The sequence below is a fragment of the Carassius gibelio genome, chromosome A4, assembly GCF_023724105.1.
Source record: "Carassius gibelio isolate Cgi1373 ecotype wild population from Czech Republic chromosome A4, carGib1.2-hapl.c, whole genome shotgun sequence".
NCBI classification, from domain to species: Eukaryota; Metazoa; Chordata; class Actinopteri; order Cypriniformes; family Cyprinidae; genus Carassius; species Carassius gibelio.
The window spans coordinates 20,232,171-20,254,632 of NC_068374.1; the positions used below are offsets into that span (position 1 = coordinate 20,232,171).

General features: G+C 39.9%; 1 protein-coding gene across 3 annotated transcripts in view; it reads left to right on the forward strand.

Annotated features, from left to right (window-relative positions):
• The window catches only part of LOC127972522 (cadherin EGF LAG seven-pass G-type receptor 1-like), a 100,163-nt gene extending 78,626 nt beyond the window's left edge, over positions 1–21,537 (forward strand). For all 3 annotated transcript variants that reach the window (XM_052576099.1, XM_052576089.1, XM_052576109.1), the window contains 11 exons: positions 5,016–5,190; positions 6,757–6,869; positions 6,961–7,040; positions 7,132–7,258; positions 7,409–7,534; positions 7,808–7,902; positions 12,551–12,645; positions 12,796–12,939; positions 13,057–13,284; positions 19,355–19,619; positions 20,326–21,537. In XM_052576099.1, coding sequence (XP_052432059.1) covers positions 5,016–5,190; positions 6,757–6,869; positions 6,961–7,040; positions 7,132–7,258; positions 7,409–7,534; positions 7,808–7,902; positions 12,551–12,645; positions 12,796–12,939; positions 13,057–13,284; positions 19,355–19,619; positions 20,326–20,350 — 1,473 coding nt within the window. In that variant the 3' untranslated portion in view covers positions 20,351–21,537. The remainder of the gene's footprint in view (positions 1–5,015; positions 5,191–6,756; positions 6,870–6,960; positions 7,041–7,131; positions 7,259–7,408; positions 7,535–7,807; positions 7,903–12,550; positions 12,646–12,795; positions 12,940–13,056; positions 13,285–19,354; positions 19,620–20,325) is intronic.
• Positions 21,538–22,462: the final 925 nt, after the last annotated feature.

The following is a 22,462-nucleotide window of genomic DNA, read 5'->3' on the forward strand; positions in this document are numbered from 1 at the left end:
GGTGTGTTTCACCGGGCTGCGAGGAAATATAGAGCTGCGTATCATCAGCATAACAGTGAAAGCTAACACCATGTTTCCTGATGATATCTCCCAAGGGTAACATATAAAGCGTGAAGAGTAGTGGCCCTAGTACTGAGCCTTGAGGTACTCCATACTGCACTTGTGATCGATATGATACATCTTCATTCACTGCTACGAACTGATGGTGGTCATATAAGTACGATTTAAACCATGCTAATGCACTTCCACTGATGCCAACAAAGTGTTCAAGTCTATGCAAAAGAATGTTGTGGTCAATTGTGTCAAACGCAGCACTAAGATCCAATAAAACTAATAGAGAGGTACACCCACGATCAGATGATAAGAGCAGATCATTTGTAACTCTAAGGAGAGCAGTTTCAGTACTATGATACGGTCTAAATCCTGACTGGAAATCCTCACATATACCATTTTTCTCTAAGAAGGAATATAATTGTGAGGATACCACCTTTTCTAGTATCTTGGACAGAAAAGGGAAATTCGAGATTGGTCTATAATTAACAAGTTCTCTGGGGTCAAGTTGTGGTTTTTTTATGAGAGGCTTAATAACAGCCAGTTTGAAGGTTTTGGGTACATATCCTAATGACAATGAGGAATTAATAATAGTCAGAAGAGGACCTATGACTTCTGGAAGCACCTCTTTTAAGAGCTTAGATGGTATAGGGTCTAACATACATGTTGTTGGTTTAGATGATTTAACAAGTTTATACAATTCTTCCTCTCCTATAGTAGAGAATGAGTGGAACTGTTCCTCAGGGGGTCTATAGTGCACTGTCTGATGTGATACTGTAGCTGACGGCTGAATGGTTGCAATTTTATCTCTAATAGTATCGATTTTAGAAGTAAAGTAGTTCATAAAGTCATTACTGTTGTGGTGTTGGGAAATGTCAACACTTGTTGAGGCTTTATTTTCGTTAATTTAGCCACTGTATTGAATAAATACCTGGGGTTATGTTTGTTTTCTTCTAAAAGAGAAGAAAAATAATCAGATCTAGCAGTTTTTAATGCTTTTCTATAGGATATGCTACTTTCCCGCCAAGCAATACAAAATACCTCTAGTTTTGTTTTCCTCCAGCTGCGCTCCATTTTTCGGGCTGCTCTCTTTAGGGTGCGAGTATGCTCATTATACCATGGTGTCAAACTGTTTTCCTTAACCTTCCTTAAGCGTAAAGGAGCAACTGTATTTAAAGTGCTAGAAAAGAAAGAGTCCATAGTTTCTGTTACATCATGAAGTTGTTCTGAGGTTTTGGATATGCTAAGGAATTCGGATACATCAGGAAGATAACTTAAAAAGCAGTCTCTTGTGGTAGAAGTGATGGTTCTTCGATACTTGTAACAAGAAGTGGAATTTACAATTTTGGCTATATGAATTTTACACAGAACTAAATAATGATCTGAGATATCATCACTTGGCTGAATAATTTCAACACTATCAACATCAATTCCATGTGACAGTATTAAATCTAGAGTATGATTTCGACAATGAGTAGGTCCTGAAACATGTTGTCTAACACCAATAGAGTTCAGAATGTCTATAAATGCTGATCCCAATGCATCTTTTTCATTATCGACATGGATATTAAAATCCCCAACTATTAAAACTTTATCTGCAGCCAGAACTAACTCGGATGTAAAATCACCAAACTCTTTAATAAAGTCTGTATGGTGCCCTGGTGGCCTGTATACAGTAGCCAGTACAAACATAACAGGGGATTTATCATTAACATTGGTTTCTCTGGATAATGTTATATGAAGCACCATTACTTCAAACGAGTTATACTTGAAGCCTGCCCTCTGAGAGATCCTGAAAACGTTGTTATAAATTGAAGCAACTCCTCCCCCTTTGCCTTTTAGACGCGGCTCGTGTTTATAACAATAATCTTGGGGGGTGGACTCATTTAAAATAATGTAATCATCAGGTTTTAGCCAGGTTTCTGTCAAACAGAGCACATCTATATTATGATCAGTTATCATATTATTTACAAAAAGTGTTTTCGTAGAAATGGATCTGATATTCAATAAGCCAAGCTTTATCATTTGTTTATCCATATTGCATTTGTGTTTTATTTGTTGAACCTCAATTAAATTGTTAACCTTACTTGGTTTGGATGTTTTTTGTATTTTCTAGTTTGGGGAACAGACACAGTCTCTATAGTGTGATATCTAGGTGAAAGAGTCTCTATGTGCTGAGAATTAACTGACCTCTGTGACGGGAGGCAGCTAGCAGACGGTCGGTTTAGACAGTCTGTCTGCTTCCTGACCTGGGCCCCAGTTAGTCAAGTATAAACACTAAGACTATGTGCCATATTTCTAGACAGAAGAGCAGCACCACCCCAGGAGGGATGAAGACCATCTCTTTTAAACAGGTCAGGTCTGCCCCAAAAGCTCGTCCAATTGTCTATGAAACCTATGTTATTCTGTGGGCACCACTTAGACATCCAGCCATTGAGTGATGACAATCTGCTATGCATCTCGTCACCAAGGTAAGCAGGGAGGGGACCAGAGCATATTACAGTGTCTGACATCGTGCTTGCAAGTTCACACACCTCTTTAAAGTTGATACTGATGTATAATGCTATGTAGTTTAATACATTTACATTTACATTTACATTTATTCATTTAGCAGACGCTTTTATCCAAAGCGACTTACAGATGAAGACAGTGGAAGCAATCAAAAACAACAAAAAGAGCAATGATATATAAGTGCTATAACAAGTCTCAGTTAGGTTAACACAGTACACGTGGCATGGGATTTTAAATAATATAATAAATAAAAAGAAAACAGAAAAAAAGAAGCTAGCAAGCTAGTTAGAGGTCTTTACACACACACACACACACACACACACATATATATATAATTGCATAATAAATGAAAAGAAAATAGAATACAAAAAGATTAGAAAGGTAGTTAGATTGTTTTAAGAATAGAATTAGATTAGTGAGTGTTAAAGTTAGAGGGTCAAATAAGGATGGAAGAGATGTGTTTTAAGCCGATTCTTGAAGTCGCTAAGGACTCAGCTGCTCGGATTGAGTTGGGGAGGTCATTCCACCAGGAGGGAACATTTAATTTAAAAGTCTGTAAAAGTGACTTTGTGCTTCTTTGAGATGGCACAATCAAGTGAAGTTCACTTGCAGAACGCAAGCTTCTAGAGGGCACATAAGTCTGAAGTAACAAATTTAGGTAAATGGGTGCAGAGCCAGCGGTAGTTTTGTAGGCAAACATCAATGCCTTGAATTTTATGCGAGCAGCTACTGGAATCCAGTGCAAATTGATAAACAGAGGTGTGATGTGTATTCTTTTTGGCTCATTAAAAATTAATCTTGCTGCCACGTTCTGAATTAATTGTAAAGGTTTGATAGAATTGGCTGAAAGACCTGCCAAGAGGGCATTGCAATAGTCCAGTCTGGACAGAACAAGAGCTTGAACAAGAAGTTGTGCAGCATGTTCTGAAAGAAAGGGCTTGATCTTCTTGATGTTGAATAAAGCAAATCTGCAGGATCGACAAAATGAAAAGACACTTGTTCTTTGTTTTGTTTTATTTTATATAAGAAGGTGTAACATAAAGTGCACATAAACACACAAAACTCAAGTACATATGGAGGGAGGGGTTCTAGCAGACCAATCACAGTGCTTGCAGTCTGTGTGGAATTGACGCGCTGTTATATTTTTGGAGAGGTGCTTGTCAGGCTATGGTATAGGCTACGGTTTAGGATGTGCATCTATTTGTAGACCATGACATAGGTTTGACGCTGAAGTATAAATCAGCCAGGCAGCAGGTACAATGCATACTCAGGTTTTCACTGAGGAGCCGAGCCACTCAGTGGTGGTACAGCAGCTGTGGCGACAGGACGTGACATCTCCATTCCCTCCTTCAGGGAACGAGGGGTTACATATGTAACTGATATATTTTTCATCAGTCGGTCACTCTTGAAGTCACTTCAGTAATGACTGATGAATTGGGATCACTACCAAAATGCCATGGATGCTGCCCCTTCCAGTGTCCTGTGTGAGCGTCCTGCACCCCCTTTTCGCCGTAGACCAGGGGGTCACCACTAGAAGACCAGTCACTGTTTGTCGTAGCACTACCCATTAATGCGATTGGATAAAACTGGGAAAACTTAACCGTTCCAGTTGGAACAGGAACATTTCTGAAGTATGAAAAACCATTTAGGGGTGCATATGGAAGATTAGAGGTGATTATAACCCACTTGGAAATGGCAGAAGTGTATATATATATATATATATATATATATATATATATATATATATATATAGTATGGGATCCACTCAGGTCTCTAAATATGGAACCCAGCCCTTTACCGGTTTTCACAGATTCATTGAGTGAGGGCCTGGCGCTGGACATTTTGCCACGTCTGGGTGCTGAGGGAATGGAGGAACTACCGTACAGACTCTCTGGAGCGGTTAAGCAAGCCGACACTAAACCGGGGCCTCTCAGTGCTTCTAGCCATTTGAGGTGAGAACACAGGAGGACACCGGCTCCACAATAAGCCTATAGAGCCCACTATAAGCCCACTTGAGCGAGCTCGCAATCTGAGTGGGCAGGGCACACCTATCCACCCACTATCCAGTGGGCCATCCTCTGCTTAGAGATGGCATTCCCTTTCTGCCGGCCTCAATAACAGATAAGGAGCTGATCTGAGGTCCTGAACCTTTGTGTTCGGTCTACGTACCATCTCAAGTCTCGGACGGTAAAAAGCAAAGTTAATCCTTGGTCTGCATCCCCCAGGGGCTTCACTTGAGGTTCAATACCTGATCCCTGAAGGGGGTAGCAGGAAGCTTGGGCATGTAGCCGGGCTGGGGCCTCAGGATCTTCTGGGCCCCATGGAAACATGATTCGTCAGAATCTATCTATCTATCCTTTTAATTTTAGGTTGAACTATAACCCAGACATGTTTTAATTAGATTTGGTAGATTGTTTGTGTTGTATACTAACGATTTTTCTCTACCTTTCTAGTTTGTGTGCACAGTGATAGCCATCCTTCTTCACTACTTCTACATGTGTACATTCGCCTGGACATTTGTGGAGGGTTTGCACATTTACCGTATGCTCACTGAAGTCAGAAACATCAACCATGGACAAATGCGCTTCTACTACGCCATTGGCTGGGGGATACCTGCTATTATTACAGGTGAGACACACACACAAACCCTCTCCAGTCTTTTCACTAATTACTATTTCATGTACATACATTTCACCCGCCCCAGCATCTTTGCAAGTTTGTATTTGTATGCTCATGTACTCAGTGTAAGTCCACTGTGTCAACACAGATACAGATACACAATAGACTATTAGAAATGTTTGTAAACCAGCACACACATGCATTCATATAATCGTGCTTGGACTCGCCCCTTCTTTTGGATGGTGTGTGTGATCCCTGTGGGAAAAAGACAGGATGCCAGTGTCTTCATATTACTAGCTCTCGCGCTCTTGCTCGTTCTTTTTTCTTTCTTTCTCTGTTTTCTCTACAAGGGCTCTGCTCTCCATAATGGGTGTCAGTTTCTGCACTGGCACATGCAAAAAAAAAAGCAGTGAAAAAGCCCTTATCTTACAGATAATAGAGGCTGACCTGACTTCTCTCTGCTCCTCCCAGCTTAATGAATGGCTGTCTGCTTTCTTTACTCCATTCTATAATGAATTGCTCATACTCCGGGTTTGGGATATTAACAAACTTCAGTGTGTAATTCATCCTGCTCTGTTTTGCTTAAAGAGGAGAGATATGCTTGTACTTTTCTGAGTGATCATACTAACTGCATCTATCACTCACACAGTAATGGTACCTACAACTTAGAGCACATTAGCAACCACCTAGAATATCATAACAACTCCCTAGCAACCCCTCATTCAAAACAGCAGCAGTGTAAAAAGAAATGGATCCTATGTAAAAAAAAAAAAAAAAAAATGGATCCTATGTAACCACCTAGCAACACCCTATCAACCAACTTGAACACTGTCACTTAGAGGGATGTTTATTTTTGTTAACCTTTTAATGCTTTTCTATAGTATTAAGCTTCAAATGTCAAATAAACATCAGATTGGTTTCTTCTGTAAATTAAATTTAAAAAAAGAAAATATGAAAGGGATTATAATGTACTAAAACTTAAACAATGGAAAACCTCTTAAGATAACATGCAGAAAGAAAGAAAAACATATCTTAAGCATGCAGAATATGAAAAGTGGACTGTGAACGATTATGTAATTGTGGCATCCATAATTATAATTCCGATTAGAAATTATATTAATTGTGCAGCCCTAACTTGAACTTACATCAGTGTGATTTAAAAACTACATAAAATGACAACCATCTTTGGGGATTTTTTTTTTTCTTTTTTGAAGTGTTTCATATCCCGTTAGATTACATGGAAAGGGCGGGGTTTATGACCTATACTGGGTCCAGCAACCTGGGGGCGATCAAAACATTTTGGCTTGATTCTTCAGGAGTTGTACAGCACAGTTGGTCAGAACACCTTAGCAAGCAGCTACAGTAGCAATGCAGTAGCAGTGTTAAAAACAACTCCAAACTACAGTACCTCAACAGCATAGCAACAAGTTAAAAACACATTGGAAACCACTCAGCAACACTCCAAAAATTACCCCAGAACATCCGGACAAGTATATAACAATGCCCTGCAACCACCTACAACAGCATGTTTTCTGAAGATGATGTAAAAGTCATGTTGATGCTTGTGTCTATCAGGTCTGGCTGTGGGTTTGGATCCTCAGGGATATGGGAACCCTGACTTCTGCTGGCTGTCTGTACATGACACCCTCATCTGGAGTTTCGCGGGACCCATCGCTGTAGTGGTGCTAGTAAGTCCATCTACTTTGTTCTTCATTCTGATTGTTCTCATTCCATTCTCCATACTTAGTAATCAAATGCCAAAAACAATCTCTTTAACAGGTCAACATCATAATCTTTGTGCTGGCGGCGAAGGCGTCATGTGGCCGTAGGCAGTTTTCCTATGAGAAGTCTGGAGTCATGTAAGACATTGTAATTCTGTCCCTTGGGAGCATTTTTTGAGGAATGATTTATTAAATAGTACTCATTGTGATTTTTTTCCATGTGTTCCAGTCCTGCTCTGCGAATGGCCTTTCTGCTACTGTTGCTCATTAGTGCCACCTGGCTGCTGGGTTTAATGGCTGTTAACAGTGATGTCATGACCTTCCACTACCTGTTTGCCATCTTCAGCTGTCTGCAGGTAATGTTATACTATTCTTGACCTCAGTTTGCTGTTACATTGTTCCATACTTACATACATAGTTTGGTAAACTATACCTTTAATATTAATAATAACTATGATATTTAATGTAAATAATACTAAAATTACAATTTCCTGTTTGTTTTTCAGGGCATATTAATTTTTTTCTTCCACATCTTGTTCAATAAAGAGGTGAGGAAAAATCTGAAAAATTTATTCACAGGGAAGAAACCATTACCTGATGAGACCAGCACCACACGCATCGCCCTACTGACGGTAAATTAATGTTACACCTTTGCATTATTAAATATTTATACAATAATTGTCCATCACAGGTCTGGAAATAGCAGTTAGGCTCAGTTTAAATGTCAGTTAATCTTGTAGCAAATAAATGAAGGAAGTCATTTAAGTAATTTGCAAGCCATAAGAAGGTAATTTCACGTAATTTGGCATCAAAGGATGTAATTCGCTGTGAAGTGGTCTAGTATTTGGAAATTTATTATTTTGCTTGATTTACAGTACTGTGCTCTTTTTTTTTTTTGTCCTAAGCGCACACTGAACTGTAATAACACATACATGGAGGACGACATACTATATCGCTCGGCCATCGGCGAATCAACGGTGTCTCTGGAGAGCACAGTCAGGTCAGCCAAGAGTCACAGCAGCTACCTTACTTAGGCTACGTTCACACTGCAGGCTGAAACGACCCAATTCCGATTTTTTTGCCCCTATGCGACCTGTATCTGATCTTTTCATGACAGTCTGAACGACACAGATCCGATCTTTTCAAATGTGACCCTGGCCACTTGGGTATGTGGTCCTGAATCTGATACGTATCCGATCTTTTGAAATGCCACCTCCGTCTGAACGGCCAGGCCACATGTATCCGACCCGTACGTCATTGATATGCTACAAACCTCATAATTCTGCGTTGAAGTAGGTGGGAATGAGAAGAGCCAGCCACTCACATCAGTATCCCACCACTCCTTTCTGTGACTCCACACCCACACGTTTCTATGTACCGACATTGCTAACACTGCTCCACAAAACGCCATGGCCAAAAACCCTGCTCTCCTCCTCCTTTTTAATTTTCTTCTTAAAACGAGAAGATTGTAATTGTGCTGGCTCCGTTGGGAAAATAATTTTAATATTGCAAAAAGAGCTCCGCTGTTGACTACACTGTTGTTGACATCCATGTTTAACGTTAAGTACTTCCGCAAACGAGTGACGTTGTTGACCGTTGAGTACTCTTCTGCGCATGCAGGTCACTTCTGGGTCATTTCACGTTCACACAGGAGATCACAAAAGGTCGCATTTATTTGGAAATGTGAACGGCCTTGCAAAAAAATTAAATTTTTCCAAAAAATCAGAATTGGGCATTAAGCCCTGCAGTGTGAACATAGCCTTACATGCACAGGTAACGTGCTACTGCTGGGGCAAGGTGCCACGCTCTCATTATGTAACATTTCACTTTCACTCATCCTACTTGACTTCTTTCAAGAATGTTATAGCACTTTAACTAATTTCTTCTTAATTTCTTCATGCGCATGTATGCATTGTTTCTGCTTTGCTTTTAACAGTGCTGCGATAATGTACACAAACTCTAAAACACAGTCATTCGTGCATTCCCATGAATGTTGTGTAAGCTTATTTATTGTATACACTGAAGGCAACCTTATGACCTCTGTGCATGCTCTGTTTATAGATTCAGTCCATTAGTAATTTTCAAAGCACTTATCCTTATGTGTAAATAATTGTGAATTTGGTTAAAGGATACAGAATTATGGTAATATGATGTATGCTTGTACATTATGATATATTATGATTTCTGTGAGCACAAATCGCCCTGCATGTTTGTTGTTTGTGTAGCATAATAGCAGAATGACCTACTAATTAGCTCACAGTATGACCCATGTTGTTATTCTTAAACTAAGACTAAAACTATTGAAAATAATTTGGCAAATTAAATAAAGCTTAATTAAATATACAGTAATATACTGCAGAACTTTAAACAAATTAGAAGTAAAACTAAATTGAAATATTTAACAAACAAAAACTAATAAAAATGACAAAATCACATACATTACTGAAACTTAATGTTCAAAATAAATTAACAGATAATTCAAAATATTCAAAAATACTATAATAGTATATAAATAATGCTAAAACAACACTGAGTAGGACTGGGAAATATAGATTAACTTAAATGGTCTGTAACACCGTCACTTTGAGGTACGATATCTATATCAGTAAGATCGATTCCATGCAATATAATTAAATCTAGTGTATGATTAAAACGATGAGTGGGCCCGGTCACATTTTGCTTGAATCCAAAGGAGTTATTTAGGTCAGTAAATGCAAGTCCTAATGTATCATTTGTATTATCAAATGATTTAAAGCTTTTTTTTTTTTTATTTAAAGCTCCCATGATTAGCGCTGTATCAACTGTAACCAGAAGGTCTGAGAGGAAATCTGCAAATTCTTTTAAGAATTCTGTATACGGCCCTGGTGGTCTATACAAAGTAGCCATATCAAGAGATACAATAGATTTATTTTGCATATCTGACAGTGTAACATTAAGCAGAAGTATTGAGTTAACCCTTTAACTGCCGCTCGACCAAATGGTTGAGCACATTTTGAGTCACTATATTTTATTGAGAGGAGTACCTAACTTAATTCAAGCTGATTGAGCCATCTCTACCATGTGGTAGAGGTATGTTAAGCCAAAAAAAATCAACAGCATTTGTCACAACACTTCTTCTTTGATGGATGTCAGAGAGAAAGAAATCACTCCTGCCATGTAAACTATTTTGGGTGAAATTTTGCAAGGTAAGCATATTTTTTTGACATATTACACTGTAAGAGCCCTAACTTTACAAAATTATTTTATTTGGTGCCATGAAAAAACTTTAGTATGTTTTCAATAATTTTTCAAAAACGTGCTCAACCAAATGGTTGATTTGTCACTTTATGGTAAACGTAGAAAAGCTAAGCTAATGTTTTAAAAATTATGGGACGTGTTGGAAAAAAAATACATTGAGTGTGGTAACTAATGACATAAGGAGATAAGAAATGCAAACAAAAAATGCTTTTTTCTTGGTGGGGCAGTTAAAGGGTTAAACCTGTATCCTGTTTTATGGGTAACATTGAGAATATTACTATATATTGTTGCAACACCTCCACCACGACCAGTCTGACGGCGCTCATGCTTATAACAGTAGTTTGGTGGATTAGACTCATAATAATAATTCAGTTGAATATTTACTAAAATAAGCTACAGGAAGCATGATATTTAACCTCTTAATTTCTTACTATAGTATAACAGTACATGGTAAAATGTAATATGTACATATATTACATACATTTAGATACATATTTACATAAGTTTTACTCAGACATTTTAAAGTGAGCAAATGACATTGGGGGGACCTGTTATGATCGGAATCCAAGAAACACAGGAGACGAGAGATCCAATCGCACTGTGGGTTTTAATGGGTAATCCAAATCAGCAACCAACAAGAAGGGGTCAAAACCAGAAATCAATCCAAACAAACAAACACTAGGGATAGGAACAGGAACAGGAATAGTAACTTGAACAGGAAACTCGGAAGACGAGGAAACTCGGAAGGCGAGGAAACTGGGTGACGGAATGAAAGGACTCCATGAAGACAACAGTAAATAGGCAGGGTAATGACTATCAAGTGAAGACACCTGAGTGCAATTAACAGGAGTGCAATTACTGTGATGAAGGCTTTGTGGGAATTATAGTGACTATGGTGAGGTGCCTATGTGAGACCACTAGTGGAGACTCAGGGAAAAAGAGACCAGACAGCGTGACCTCCTCCACAGAGCAGCTACCAGATGCTCCACCCGAAAACACAAGAAGAAACCAAGGAACAAAGAGACTAGGAGGGAGGTGGAGTGGCGGAGGACCAGGGGGAGGGACGGAGGGCCAGGTAAAATGGGGAAACAGAGACAAGAAGTGCAAAAAACAACAACAAGGAGCCCAGGAGGGAGGTGGACCGGCGGAGGATCAGGGGGAGAGACAGAGGGCCAGGTCCATAGAGGGAAACAGAGACAAGAAGAGCAAAAAAACAAACAACAACAAAACACAAGTCCAGCAAGGAACATAAAGTTCCGTGGCCCAGGGGCGAACCGACAGAGCTAGAATCCAGAGAGGAGCAAGGTGGAATTGGACCCATGCGGTTGAGACAGAAGCCCACCAGGGCGGCGCAGCAGACCACCGAATCCGTGCGGTTGAGACAGAAGCCCACCCGGACGGAGCAGAAGACCACAACATTGCCCTCTTGGCGGAGGGTGGTTAATTTTATATATTTCGCCCTCCGCTCTACCATACTGGCTGGGGAATGGGAATGAAGTCCCACACCACTGGATCTCGACATGGATGGAGTCCTTCTGTTATGACAACAGAAAAAGACCAGTTAATATAGGCAGGGTAATGACTATTAAGTGAAGACACCTGAGTGCAATTAACAGGAGTGCAATTACTGTGATGAAGGAACAAGGCTTTGTGGAAATTGTAGTGCCTATGGTGAGGTGCCTATGGGGAAGTGAGACCACTAGTGGAGACTCAGGGAAACAGAGACCAGACAGCGTGAAAGGACCCACATGATCATTTTTTAGGGAACAAATTTTGGATTAATTTTTTTGACAGGAGGAACTGATTGGTGGATTAAAAAAAAGACATTTTAAAATATATTAAAATAGAAAACAGCTATTTTAAATGGTATTAATATTTCAACAATATTACTGTTTCCGCTGTAATTTGATTAAATAAATACAATATTGCACAGCATATAAGAGACTTCTACTTTTGAAAGGTTGTGTAGAATTTAAATATTCGATACCACTATTGAATAGATAGCATGCCTGCTATTAACATATTGGCTATTTATTAGTACATATAAAGCACATATTTTGCATGACAATATTCTACATCCCAGTACCCAAACTTCACAACTACCTTACAATAAACAAGCAGCAAATTAGAATTGGACCTTAAAATAAACTGTGACCAAATATTCAATATACAGGCTAGTCATATTGTTCAGAAGGAATTTCACAACTTCATACAATTTTATGAAGCTAAACCTCTAGACAACAAGAATTTAAGCCAGTCGACATGAACTGATAAGAAGTGAGTCATATGTGGTGTTTTTCTTTTTTTTTCTTTTTTTTTTTGTTGTTGTTGTTTTTTCACTGGAATCTAATCTCATTGCAACTGCATATGTCTTGTATATCTCTCATTCTCCTGCTTTCAATCCTGAACAGGGATGAATTGGGTCAGAAACCCAGTGTTTCATCTGTAAATGCTAAAGCTAGACAGACTGACAGCTCACTCTTCCGTAATGGCACTAAAGCAGATGGTAAGAAAAACTTGAAAAACTTTTCCATGCCAGCACTAATAATGTATATTTACTGCCTGTTATCCACATGTAGACGTGATGTAGTCTGACATCTATATTTTTTAACTGTCACCTCAAACAATTTGTTGACATAAATTTGTGTTTATTTAGACTCAGATTCAGACAGCGAGATCTCTGTGGATGAACACAGCAGCTCATATGCCTCCTCTCACTCATCTGACAGTGAGGACGAGGACATGGACATGAAGCCTAAGTGGAATAATGAGAGACAACCAGTACACAGCACGCCAAAGGGTACAAAAGAAAGTATTTATCCTTGAGAATTGCATTCATATATGGAAATTTGAAACTGGGGAATGTATTCACAAGTTATTAAAGTGTCAGTAAACATTAACCCCTTCCATATTTTAGTGGACTCTGTGTCTAATCATGTCAAGCCTTTCTGGTCGACTGAAGCCATGACAGCCAGTGACAGTGAAGATCCCGTAGGAGCAGAGAGACTGAGAGTGGAGACTAAAGTTAACGTGGAGCTTCATCAGGAAAATAAACTTAATCACACTGGAGAGACCACTCAGGATAAAGACCATCCACCACCCTCCATCCAAGCCAACAGCAACCACCAGCCTGAACAGAGGAAGGGTGAGAGTGGGAAATAAACATACATTAATTCATCATCATAATTCATCAAAACAATACAAAATATATTAATTTGTTGAGATCCCCAACTAAAAGGAGGTAGTTGATTAAATCCTAATTAGATTGTATTTTTTATCACTTTAAATTTAGCTAATGTTTTAGTTTTAGTTTATTTATTTAGTATGTAAGGATTTTCATAGTCGAATCAGAATTTTCGAATCTTGCTGATATGCGACTAATAGTCGAACATTCCACCACGTCCAGCTGCCAAGGTCTCAACAGGGTCTACAGTACAGACACTCTGGAGCAGTTTAAGCAAGCCGACACAAACCGGGGCCTCTCAGTGCCACTACCTGTACATGAAGGCTATAGAACCCAGCTAACGTGTTAGGGGTCGCCCAGCCCGCAGCTCTACAAATATCTGTCAGCGAGGTGCCACGAGCCAGCGCCCAGGAGAATGAAACACTTCTAGTTGAGTGAGCTCGCAACCTGAACGGGCACGGCACACCCTGAGCCTGATAAGCCAGGGTTATGGCATCCACAATCCAGTGGGCCATCCTCTGCTTAGAGGAGGGCACTCCCCTTCTACCGGCCTCAGTAACAGACAAAGAGCTGGTCTGAGGTCCTGAAGCTTCATGTCCGGTCTACGTAGCATCTCAATTCTTGGACAGGACAGAGCAAAGCAAGGGCTGGGTCTGCCTTCTCTAGGGGCAGTGCTTGCAGGTTCACCACTTGGTCTTTGAAGGGTGTAGTGGGAACCTTGGGCACGTAGCCAGTAGATCAGTAGATCCTTCCTCAGAGGAATCGGCCAAGGAGGGGCTGTCACGAGGAGCACTAGTTCAGGGATGTGCCACTGCAGCTGCGGGCCCATCCAAAACCCTGAGACTGCATGCCGGTCATACGTGGCCCCCCGCCAGTGGTGGAGGCATCCGTGTAAACCACAGCATGCCTGGAGATCTGCTCTAGGGGCACCCCTGCCCGGAGAAACGCAAGATCTGACCACAGTGTGAGGGTTTGGCAACAGGCCGGTGTAACTTGGACCCGGTGAGTGCCACACTTCCACGCCCACCTCGGGACTCGGCAATAAAGCTAGTGCTGGAGTGGTCTCAAATGTAACAGGCCGAGCAGTGTAAGTGCCGCCATATGCCCCAGGAGCTTCTGAAAAAGTTTCAGTGGGACCGCTGTCCTGCCTTGAACATATTCTAGCAGGCTAGCACTGACCACGCCCATTCCTCTGTGAGGCGTGCTGTCTGTTCGACTGAATCCAACTCCATACAGAGAAAAGAGATCCTCTGCCTCAGCAAGAGTTTGCTCCTTTCCCAGTTGACCCGTAGGCCCAACAGGCTCAGGTGCCGGAGCACCAAATCCCTGTGCTCGCACGACTAAGGCGGAAGCAGTTTCACTGCCGGTCAGACCAGACGAGTGCCTACAGGCCCAGGAAGGAAGCACTGGGTCTCCACGCCAAGAGGAGGCGGACTTAGGACACAATTGCATCGCTACCACACGCTCCACCGACGGGATTCCCGAATACTCCTTCGCTGCACCGCCATCTAGGGTGGTGAGGAAGGAGGAGCCCACCGGTTGAGCAGAGCGAGTTGAGCAGAGTGATACTAACACTCGGCTCTGAAGCGAAAAGCTGGTATGCATTGCACCTGCTGCCTTCTTATACTCACGCTGTGATCAGCGGCAGTTGGATGCAATAATTGCATGCCAGTATGCATTGGCTCATTTAGTTTACACTCGAAGTAGATTGGTCTATCGAAGCAATACCCCATTTTGTGTTGGTCACCGACGTGGCGTCGAGAGTGACCGTCTGTAAGGGAACTCATAATTTAATGTAGCTAGAATATGCTTAATTATTTATACAACATAACGTTAATATTAGGACTTATAAGACATCCTAAGGAGATAATCACTGTAGTACTACAATGAAGCGCTTGACTCAAAACCAAATGCATCTTACATCAGGTAAATAATATATTCACAATATATATATATATATATATATATATATATATACCGGCTGAAATGTTTTGAAATCACTTGTACCCTACCTGTTTGAAATCCCTGCCACCAAGATACTCCTCTGTCGGTCACAGATTATGGAAAGTGAAACATAAATTTATAGGGGTGGTTGGATTTATTCACGCATTTTAAAATATTAATTTGAAGCTTTTATCATAATAGGCTGCATATTAACTTATTGTGAGAAAACCGTTTCTATATGCATAAACACAATTCAGCAGCAAATGAAGACCCCAGGATGGTGTTTTTCCCAAAACTTTTTACTTAGATTTCAGTTTAATAAGAAATAATTGAAGTCACAAAAATCACGGTTTACACAACTCACTTATATTACACTGCTTATTTATATCACATTCCTTACTTACATTACACTGCTTACTTAAAATACTCTCTTATATTACACTGCTCCCTACTATCCATATGCATCTTTGCTCTTTCATGTTTTTTCACCTTCTCAGAGAGATGATGAGTTTCAGTGACAATTGTAGTTGTCCATGCAAGTCCATTACGCTCTCGCAATGGAGTAAAATGCAGCGGTAAATTTAAGTTTATACGACTTATCCTTATTGCCATGATGAATGAATATCAATGACACAATAGATCTCCGCTGAGGCAACGTTCACCGTGATGTGGATCAAGTTCAGCTGACAAAAGCATAGCTGTCCCAGTCTCTCTGTTTTTTTTGTGTGTGTTATTTTTTTTTCAAATTTGATAAAGATATTAAAGTCGTTTTTCTTTTTGTTCTTGTTGTTAAAATTCAAAATAGTTTTTAAATATTATTGGATGTCACTGTTCCCTCCCTTTCCTTTGGTGGTGCGTCGCCCAATTGCCCTAATGGAGAAACCACCACTGTGTGTGTATATATATATATATATATATATATATATATATATATATATATATATATATATATATATATATATATATACAGTACAGACCAAAAGTTTCGACACACCTTCTCATTCAAAGAGTTTTCTTTATTTTCATGACTATGAAAATTGTAGATTCACACTGAAGGCATCAAAACTATGAATTAACACATGTGGAATTATATACAGAACAAAAAAGTGTGAAACAACTAAAAATATGTCATATTCTAGGTCAGTGGTTCCCAACGTTTTTCAACTCGCGGCCCACACAAGCACACATATATGTTTGCGCGGCCCACTTAAAAAAAATTAACTGACCCCGCTATTGTTGGGTTAATAACTTTGTACTCAGAAGCTAGATTGTTAGCTGTATTTATTGAATGAACTAGGGTTGTGTATTGCGATTCCTTTGTATTTATTGAGGCAGTGTCTCAGGTGTTTGCAGTGTGTATACAGTATGTGTATGCGGTCAGCAGCGAGAGCGCATAAATGTAACGTGAAAGCACATTCAAATAATGCACGAGCGCAAATCTCTCTGTTTGCACGGAGATTTCCTTTGCTCTGTCAGAAAACCAGACGTGCTTGCTCAGATACACGCTGCTCTGCGCGGAGAGAGTGTGCGCACTTAAAACGTGTCTCCTCTCACTTAAACTGCGTCCTGTACACTCACAACTCTCTCTATGCTCATGTGCTAGATATTAATTATTTTCGCCCTTGTTTATTTCTAGCCTTTTACCGCATGCAGTGTGAACGCTCTGATCCGTTAACATGGGCTCTGAAAAAAGGCACATCACAGACAGTGTGTGAACCTGGAGTTAGGCATATGCCCGGTCTGTTCTGTTCTCGCGCTAGGAGCAATGCATTCTGATTGGATCAGATAGCATACTACGGGAGGTAAGGGCCGCAGAAAATCGTGCTATAAAGCGATTTAGAAATCGTGCACGCTCAAATCGGGATTTATGACGCGGACCACAGGTTGAAAACCACTGTTCTAGGTTCTTCAAAGTAGCCACCTTTTGCTTTGATTACTGCTTTGCACACTCTTGGCATTCTCTTGATGAGCTTCAAGATGTAGTCACCTGAAAATGGTCTTCCAACAGTCTGGAAGGAGTTCCCAGAGATGCTTAGCACTTGTTGACCTTTTTGCCTTCACTCTGCGGTCCAGCTCACCCCTAAACCATCTCGATTGGGTTCAGGTCTGGTGACTGTGGAAGCCAGGTCATCATCCCATCACTCTCCTTCTTGGTCAAATACCCCTTACACAGCCTGGAGGTGTGTTTGAGGTCATTGTCTTGTTGAAAAATAAATGATGGTCCAACTAAACGCAAACCGGATGGAATAGCATGCCGCTGAAAGATGCTGTGGTAGTCATGCTGGTTCAGTATGCCTTCAATTTTGAATAAATCCCCAACAGTGTCACCAGCAAAGCACCCCCACACCATTACACCTCCTCCTCCATGCTTCACGGTTGGAACCAGGCATGTAGAGTCCATGCGTTCACTTTTTCTGCGTCGCACAAAGACACGGTGGTTGGAACCAAAGATCTCAAATTTGGACTCATCAGACCAAAGCACAGATTTCCACTGGTCTAATGTCCATTCCTTGTGTTCTTTAGCCCAAACAAGTCTCTTCTGCTTGATGCCTTTCTTTAGCAGTGGTTTCCTAGCAGATATTCTACCATGAAGGCCTGATTCACACAGTCTCCTCTTAACAGTGGTTCTAGAAATGTGTCTGCTGCTAGAACTTCGTGTGCCATTGACCTGGTCTCTAATCTGAGCTGCTGTTAACCTGCGAATTCTGAGGCTGGTGACTCGGATGAACTTATCCTCCGCAGCAGAGGTGACTCTTGGTCTTCCTTTCCTGGGGCGGTCCGCATATGAGCCAGTTTCTTTGTAGCGCTTGATGGTTTTTGTGACTGCACTTGGGGACACTTTCAAAGTTTTCCCAATTTTAATTGACTGACTGACCTTCATTTCTTAAAGTAATGATGGCCACTCGTTTTCCTGTACTTAGCTGCTTTTTTCTTGCCATAATACAAATTCTAACAGTCTATTCAGTAGGACTATCAGCTGTGTATCCACCTGACTTCTGCACAACACAACGAATGGTCCCAACCCCATTTATAAGGCAAGAAATCACACTTATTAAACCTGACAGGGCACACCTGTGAAGTGAAAACCATTTCAGGTGACTACCTCTTGAAGCTCATCAAAAGCTCATCAATGCCAAGAGTTTGCAAAGCAGTAATCAAAGCAAAAGGTTTCTACTTTGAATAACCTACAATATGACATATTTTCAGTTGTTTCACAATTTTGTTATGTATATAATTCCACATGTGTTAATTCATAGTTTTTGATGCCCTCAGTGTGACTCTACAATTTTCATATATATATATACACTCACTTAAAGGATTATTAGGAACACCTACTAATACTGTATTTGACCCCCTTTCGACTTCAGAATTGCCTTAATTCTACGTGGCATTGATTCAACAAGGTGCTGAAAGCATTCTTCAGAAATGTTGGCCCATGTTGATAGGATAGCCTCTTGCAGTTGATGGAGATTTGTGGGATGCACATCCAGGGCACGAAGCTCCGATTCCACCACATCCCAAAGATGCTCTATGAGGTTGAGATCTGGTGACTGTGGGGGCCATTTTAGTACAATGAACTCATTGTCATGTTCAAGAAACCAATTTTAAATGATTCAAGCTTTGTGACGTGGTGCATTATCCTGCTGGAAGTAGCCATCAGAGGATGGGTAGATGGTAGTCATAAAGGGATGGACATGTTCAGAAACAATGCTCAGGTAGGCCGTGGCATTTAAACGATGCCCAATTGGTACTAAGGGGCCTAAAGTGTGCCAAGAAAACATCTCAGATTAACGGCAATATTTTTTTTATCGCCCAATAAGAGTCTCACATTAACGTAGCACGTTAACGCCGATAACGGCCCACCAATAATATATATATAATTTTATTACAGTTAACATTCATTTTATTTAAAGTAACGTCAAGTGACAAAAACAAGCGTAGTTTTTACATTTAATTTAATATAAACAAACATTTTCTTTAAGATAACATAAATTTTTATTAACATCCAGTCAAATTTAGATTTTATGTTGTCTCTGTTAAACATTACATATATATGCTAATGTTCCCATGTACTTTCTTTTCATAGGTATTCTAAAGAATAAGATTACATATCGTCCTCCAATCACGGACAAAAACATGAAAAACAAACTTAGGGAGAAGTTATTGGACTACAACCCCCCCACCATCTCCTCCAGCGTGCCCTCTATAGCCTCTAATGATGGGGTCAACGGCCAGAACATCCTAATCAAGCCCCCTCATCGGCTGAATGTCCCACCACGAGAACAGCAGAACGGCATTGCCATGAATCTGAGGTCAGGGACTGTTAATGGCGGCAACCAGTCAGACTCTGAGTAAGACGCTTTTCTACACCCATTTTGCTACACCCAAACCCTTTCATTCTTTCTTTCTTTCTTCCTTTCTTTAAAATAATTATTTTAGTAATAGAATTTAGTAATTGATTGTAAAATATATTAGGGCTGTCCCAACACCAAATTTGCAGCATTTGATACTAATATCAGTGAAACTCCATAAGTCTCAATACCAATATGGATAATGCATTAAAAAAAAAATAATCAAAAAAAATAGTGAAAAATAAAAACTACAAATCATTCTTGGTATAAAGACAAGCTTATTTCATGAAGAAATTTTACTGCTTTTCCTGGAGAATAATAAATACTAATGTAATTATCATAATTGTTTTACATAACAATTACTAAGTATTATTATTACTTCTCTCCCTTTTTTTTTTTTTTTTTTTTTTTTTTACTTGGTACTGTAGCATTACATCCTTACAATATATATTTAAAAAGAATATAAAATAACACATTTTAAAATGAACTGGCATTTACTTTTGCATGTTTTTTAAATCTGAGCTCTTTGATTCTGTTCAGCTCTTGGTGGCTGCTGAAGCATGTGTGTCGAAAATGAAGAATGTCTTCTTTAAACCTGTTGTTCATGTGGCATGCACCTGCTGTACTTGGCCTGTATTTTTGCCTGGACACCCTCCTAACCTGCATGTATCCTCCTTCCTTTTCTCTCCCTTTCTGCTCACTACAGTGGCAGTAATGAAACATCAATCTGACCCAGCAGGAAACCTGAGAAACTTCTGCCCTCGTGAGGAGCCTTGACTGTGGGAGGAAGGTAGAAAGTGAAGGAAGATTACCCAAAGACCCTCCCTATAGGTGCACCATGCTCTCCAATGTGCCCCTGGGGTCTAGGCTCCATTGGAGAATAGTATTACTGCAGACATCTGCCTGTTAAATTAATGATAAGGAAAGAAAAGGGAATGTATGTAAATATGCAAGACATGGTCAGCAAGGATTTATAGAAACTGTGCCAAACAGGGGGGCACGCTCTGACTGCGTGACAGGTGGACTTAAAGAGACACATAAGATTCTCTGTCATTTTGTAAACTTTACTACTAGTGCTCCTTAAAACTGTGCAAGTGTGCACACGATCACACAAGGCTGGAACTGTGTAGAGACATTTTCTGATCACGAAGCATAAATCACAGAATGCTGAAATTTTTCCCATGTGCCCGGTCGGAACGTCCTCATAGAGGGGATCCGTCTCTTATCTAATACCTTCCTTGTGTAATTACTGTATATATATATATATATATATGTGTAAAATTTTTGCTGTTGTTTTGAAATTGTAATATTTGAAGGCCATTTGTACATTGAAAAGCGTTTTAATAACATTTAATGTAAAATTATTTTTTATCCAATGTGGTTAAATCAAAAATGTTTTGAACTTGATTTGCAGGGTAAATAATTTGGGCTTCTATAGTGCTGTAGTCCCAAAACATAAGACTAAAAGTCTATTAAAAATACTGTTCAACTTTAACTATATTCAGTGACGATGTTTAATAACATTTGAACTGTGAAGAACAACCCCATAGACTTAAGGATATGAAATAATGTGTTTTATTTAGTAATTAAGTGACAGTTCACAGGTCGTATTCCAAAGAAGCAGCAGTGAAAAAGACTTGCAGGTGTTCAAAATCATTTATCACAAAAGACACTGGATTTCTTATGACATAGCTGTATTTTTTTTTTTTTTTTATTGAGACACTGGAAAAAAAAATTGAAGTAAAATAAAAGTAAAATAAAAAAATAATAAAAAGAAAGTTATGCTATGATGTGTAAAGATAAGTATTATAAAAATGTGTGTGTATATATTAGTAAACATTATTTTTTACTACTGGAATACTGTGTTAGTATAGGCGTATTTCACAAATGAACTGATTAAAGCAGTTTGAGCAAAATATCATTGATAGTCAAAGTATTATTGGTTAGTATCTAATAAGACACTATTATATCACATCTAAATGTCTCTTAATACCAAAAATCTCAAACATACTCTTTATGTTAGCATAGCTATAGTTGATGTTATTTTAAAAGGCATCAACTATTTATACTAAAGAAAATCCCCAAAAACTAAATGTTTTCTGTTGCACAAGATATTTTGGGTAATATCAGCCAAAAAAAATAAAAAAGCATGCACAGATACTGTCAGGGATATGCAGGATTCAGGAAAAACAAAAGAATGACCACTCCACAGAGCAAAAGAAACCTCTCAGCGGGGACCAGTCCAAGCGTCTTCTGTGACGCAACGTCAAATCACATCAACCAGAGTGTCATTGGGGACGCAACGTCAAAGTCACACTGAGCTGAGAATCCTTGGGACACAACGTCGAAGGCTCACCAAAATCCCTGAATGAAAGGACAGAGTGCAGAGAGGAGCTGGGGTCAGGTCTCGGAAGACCCCAACAGAAAGGTGATGCAGGGACCGGAGGCAGAACCAGTCTAGACTGACAGGAACAGTTCCAGAGGGATAAACACAAATAAAAAAAAACACTTGGAGCCTAAAACATGACAAGGCAGGACTAGGCAGACAGGACAAGACGATCACACGCGAAGCACTAAACAATCACAACGGTCTGACAAAAGACAGAGCACGAGAGGAACTAAAATAGAGGAGAGCTAATGAGGAAAGAGTGGCTACAGGTGTGACGGAACACAGGGAATTAAGGGTAATGAGTGGGAGGGGGAAGAAACACTGACAGCAGAACACATGAGCTGTCAAAACAAAACCCATGTGTTCTGAGACTAGACACACAGACAACAAGACAAAAATACAGCAACACAGACCTAAGTCATGACAGTACACCCCCCCCCCCTCCAGCAGCGCC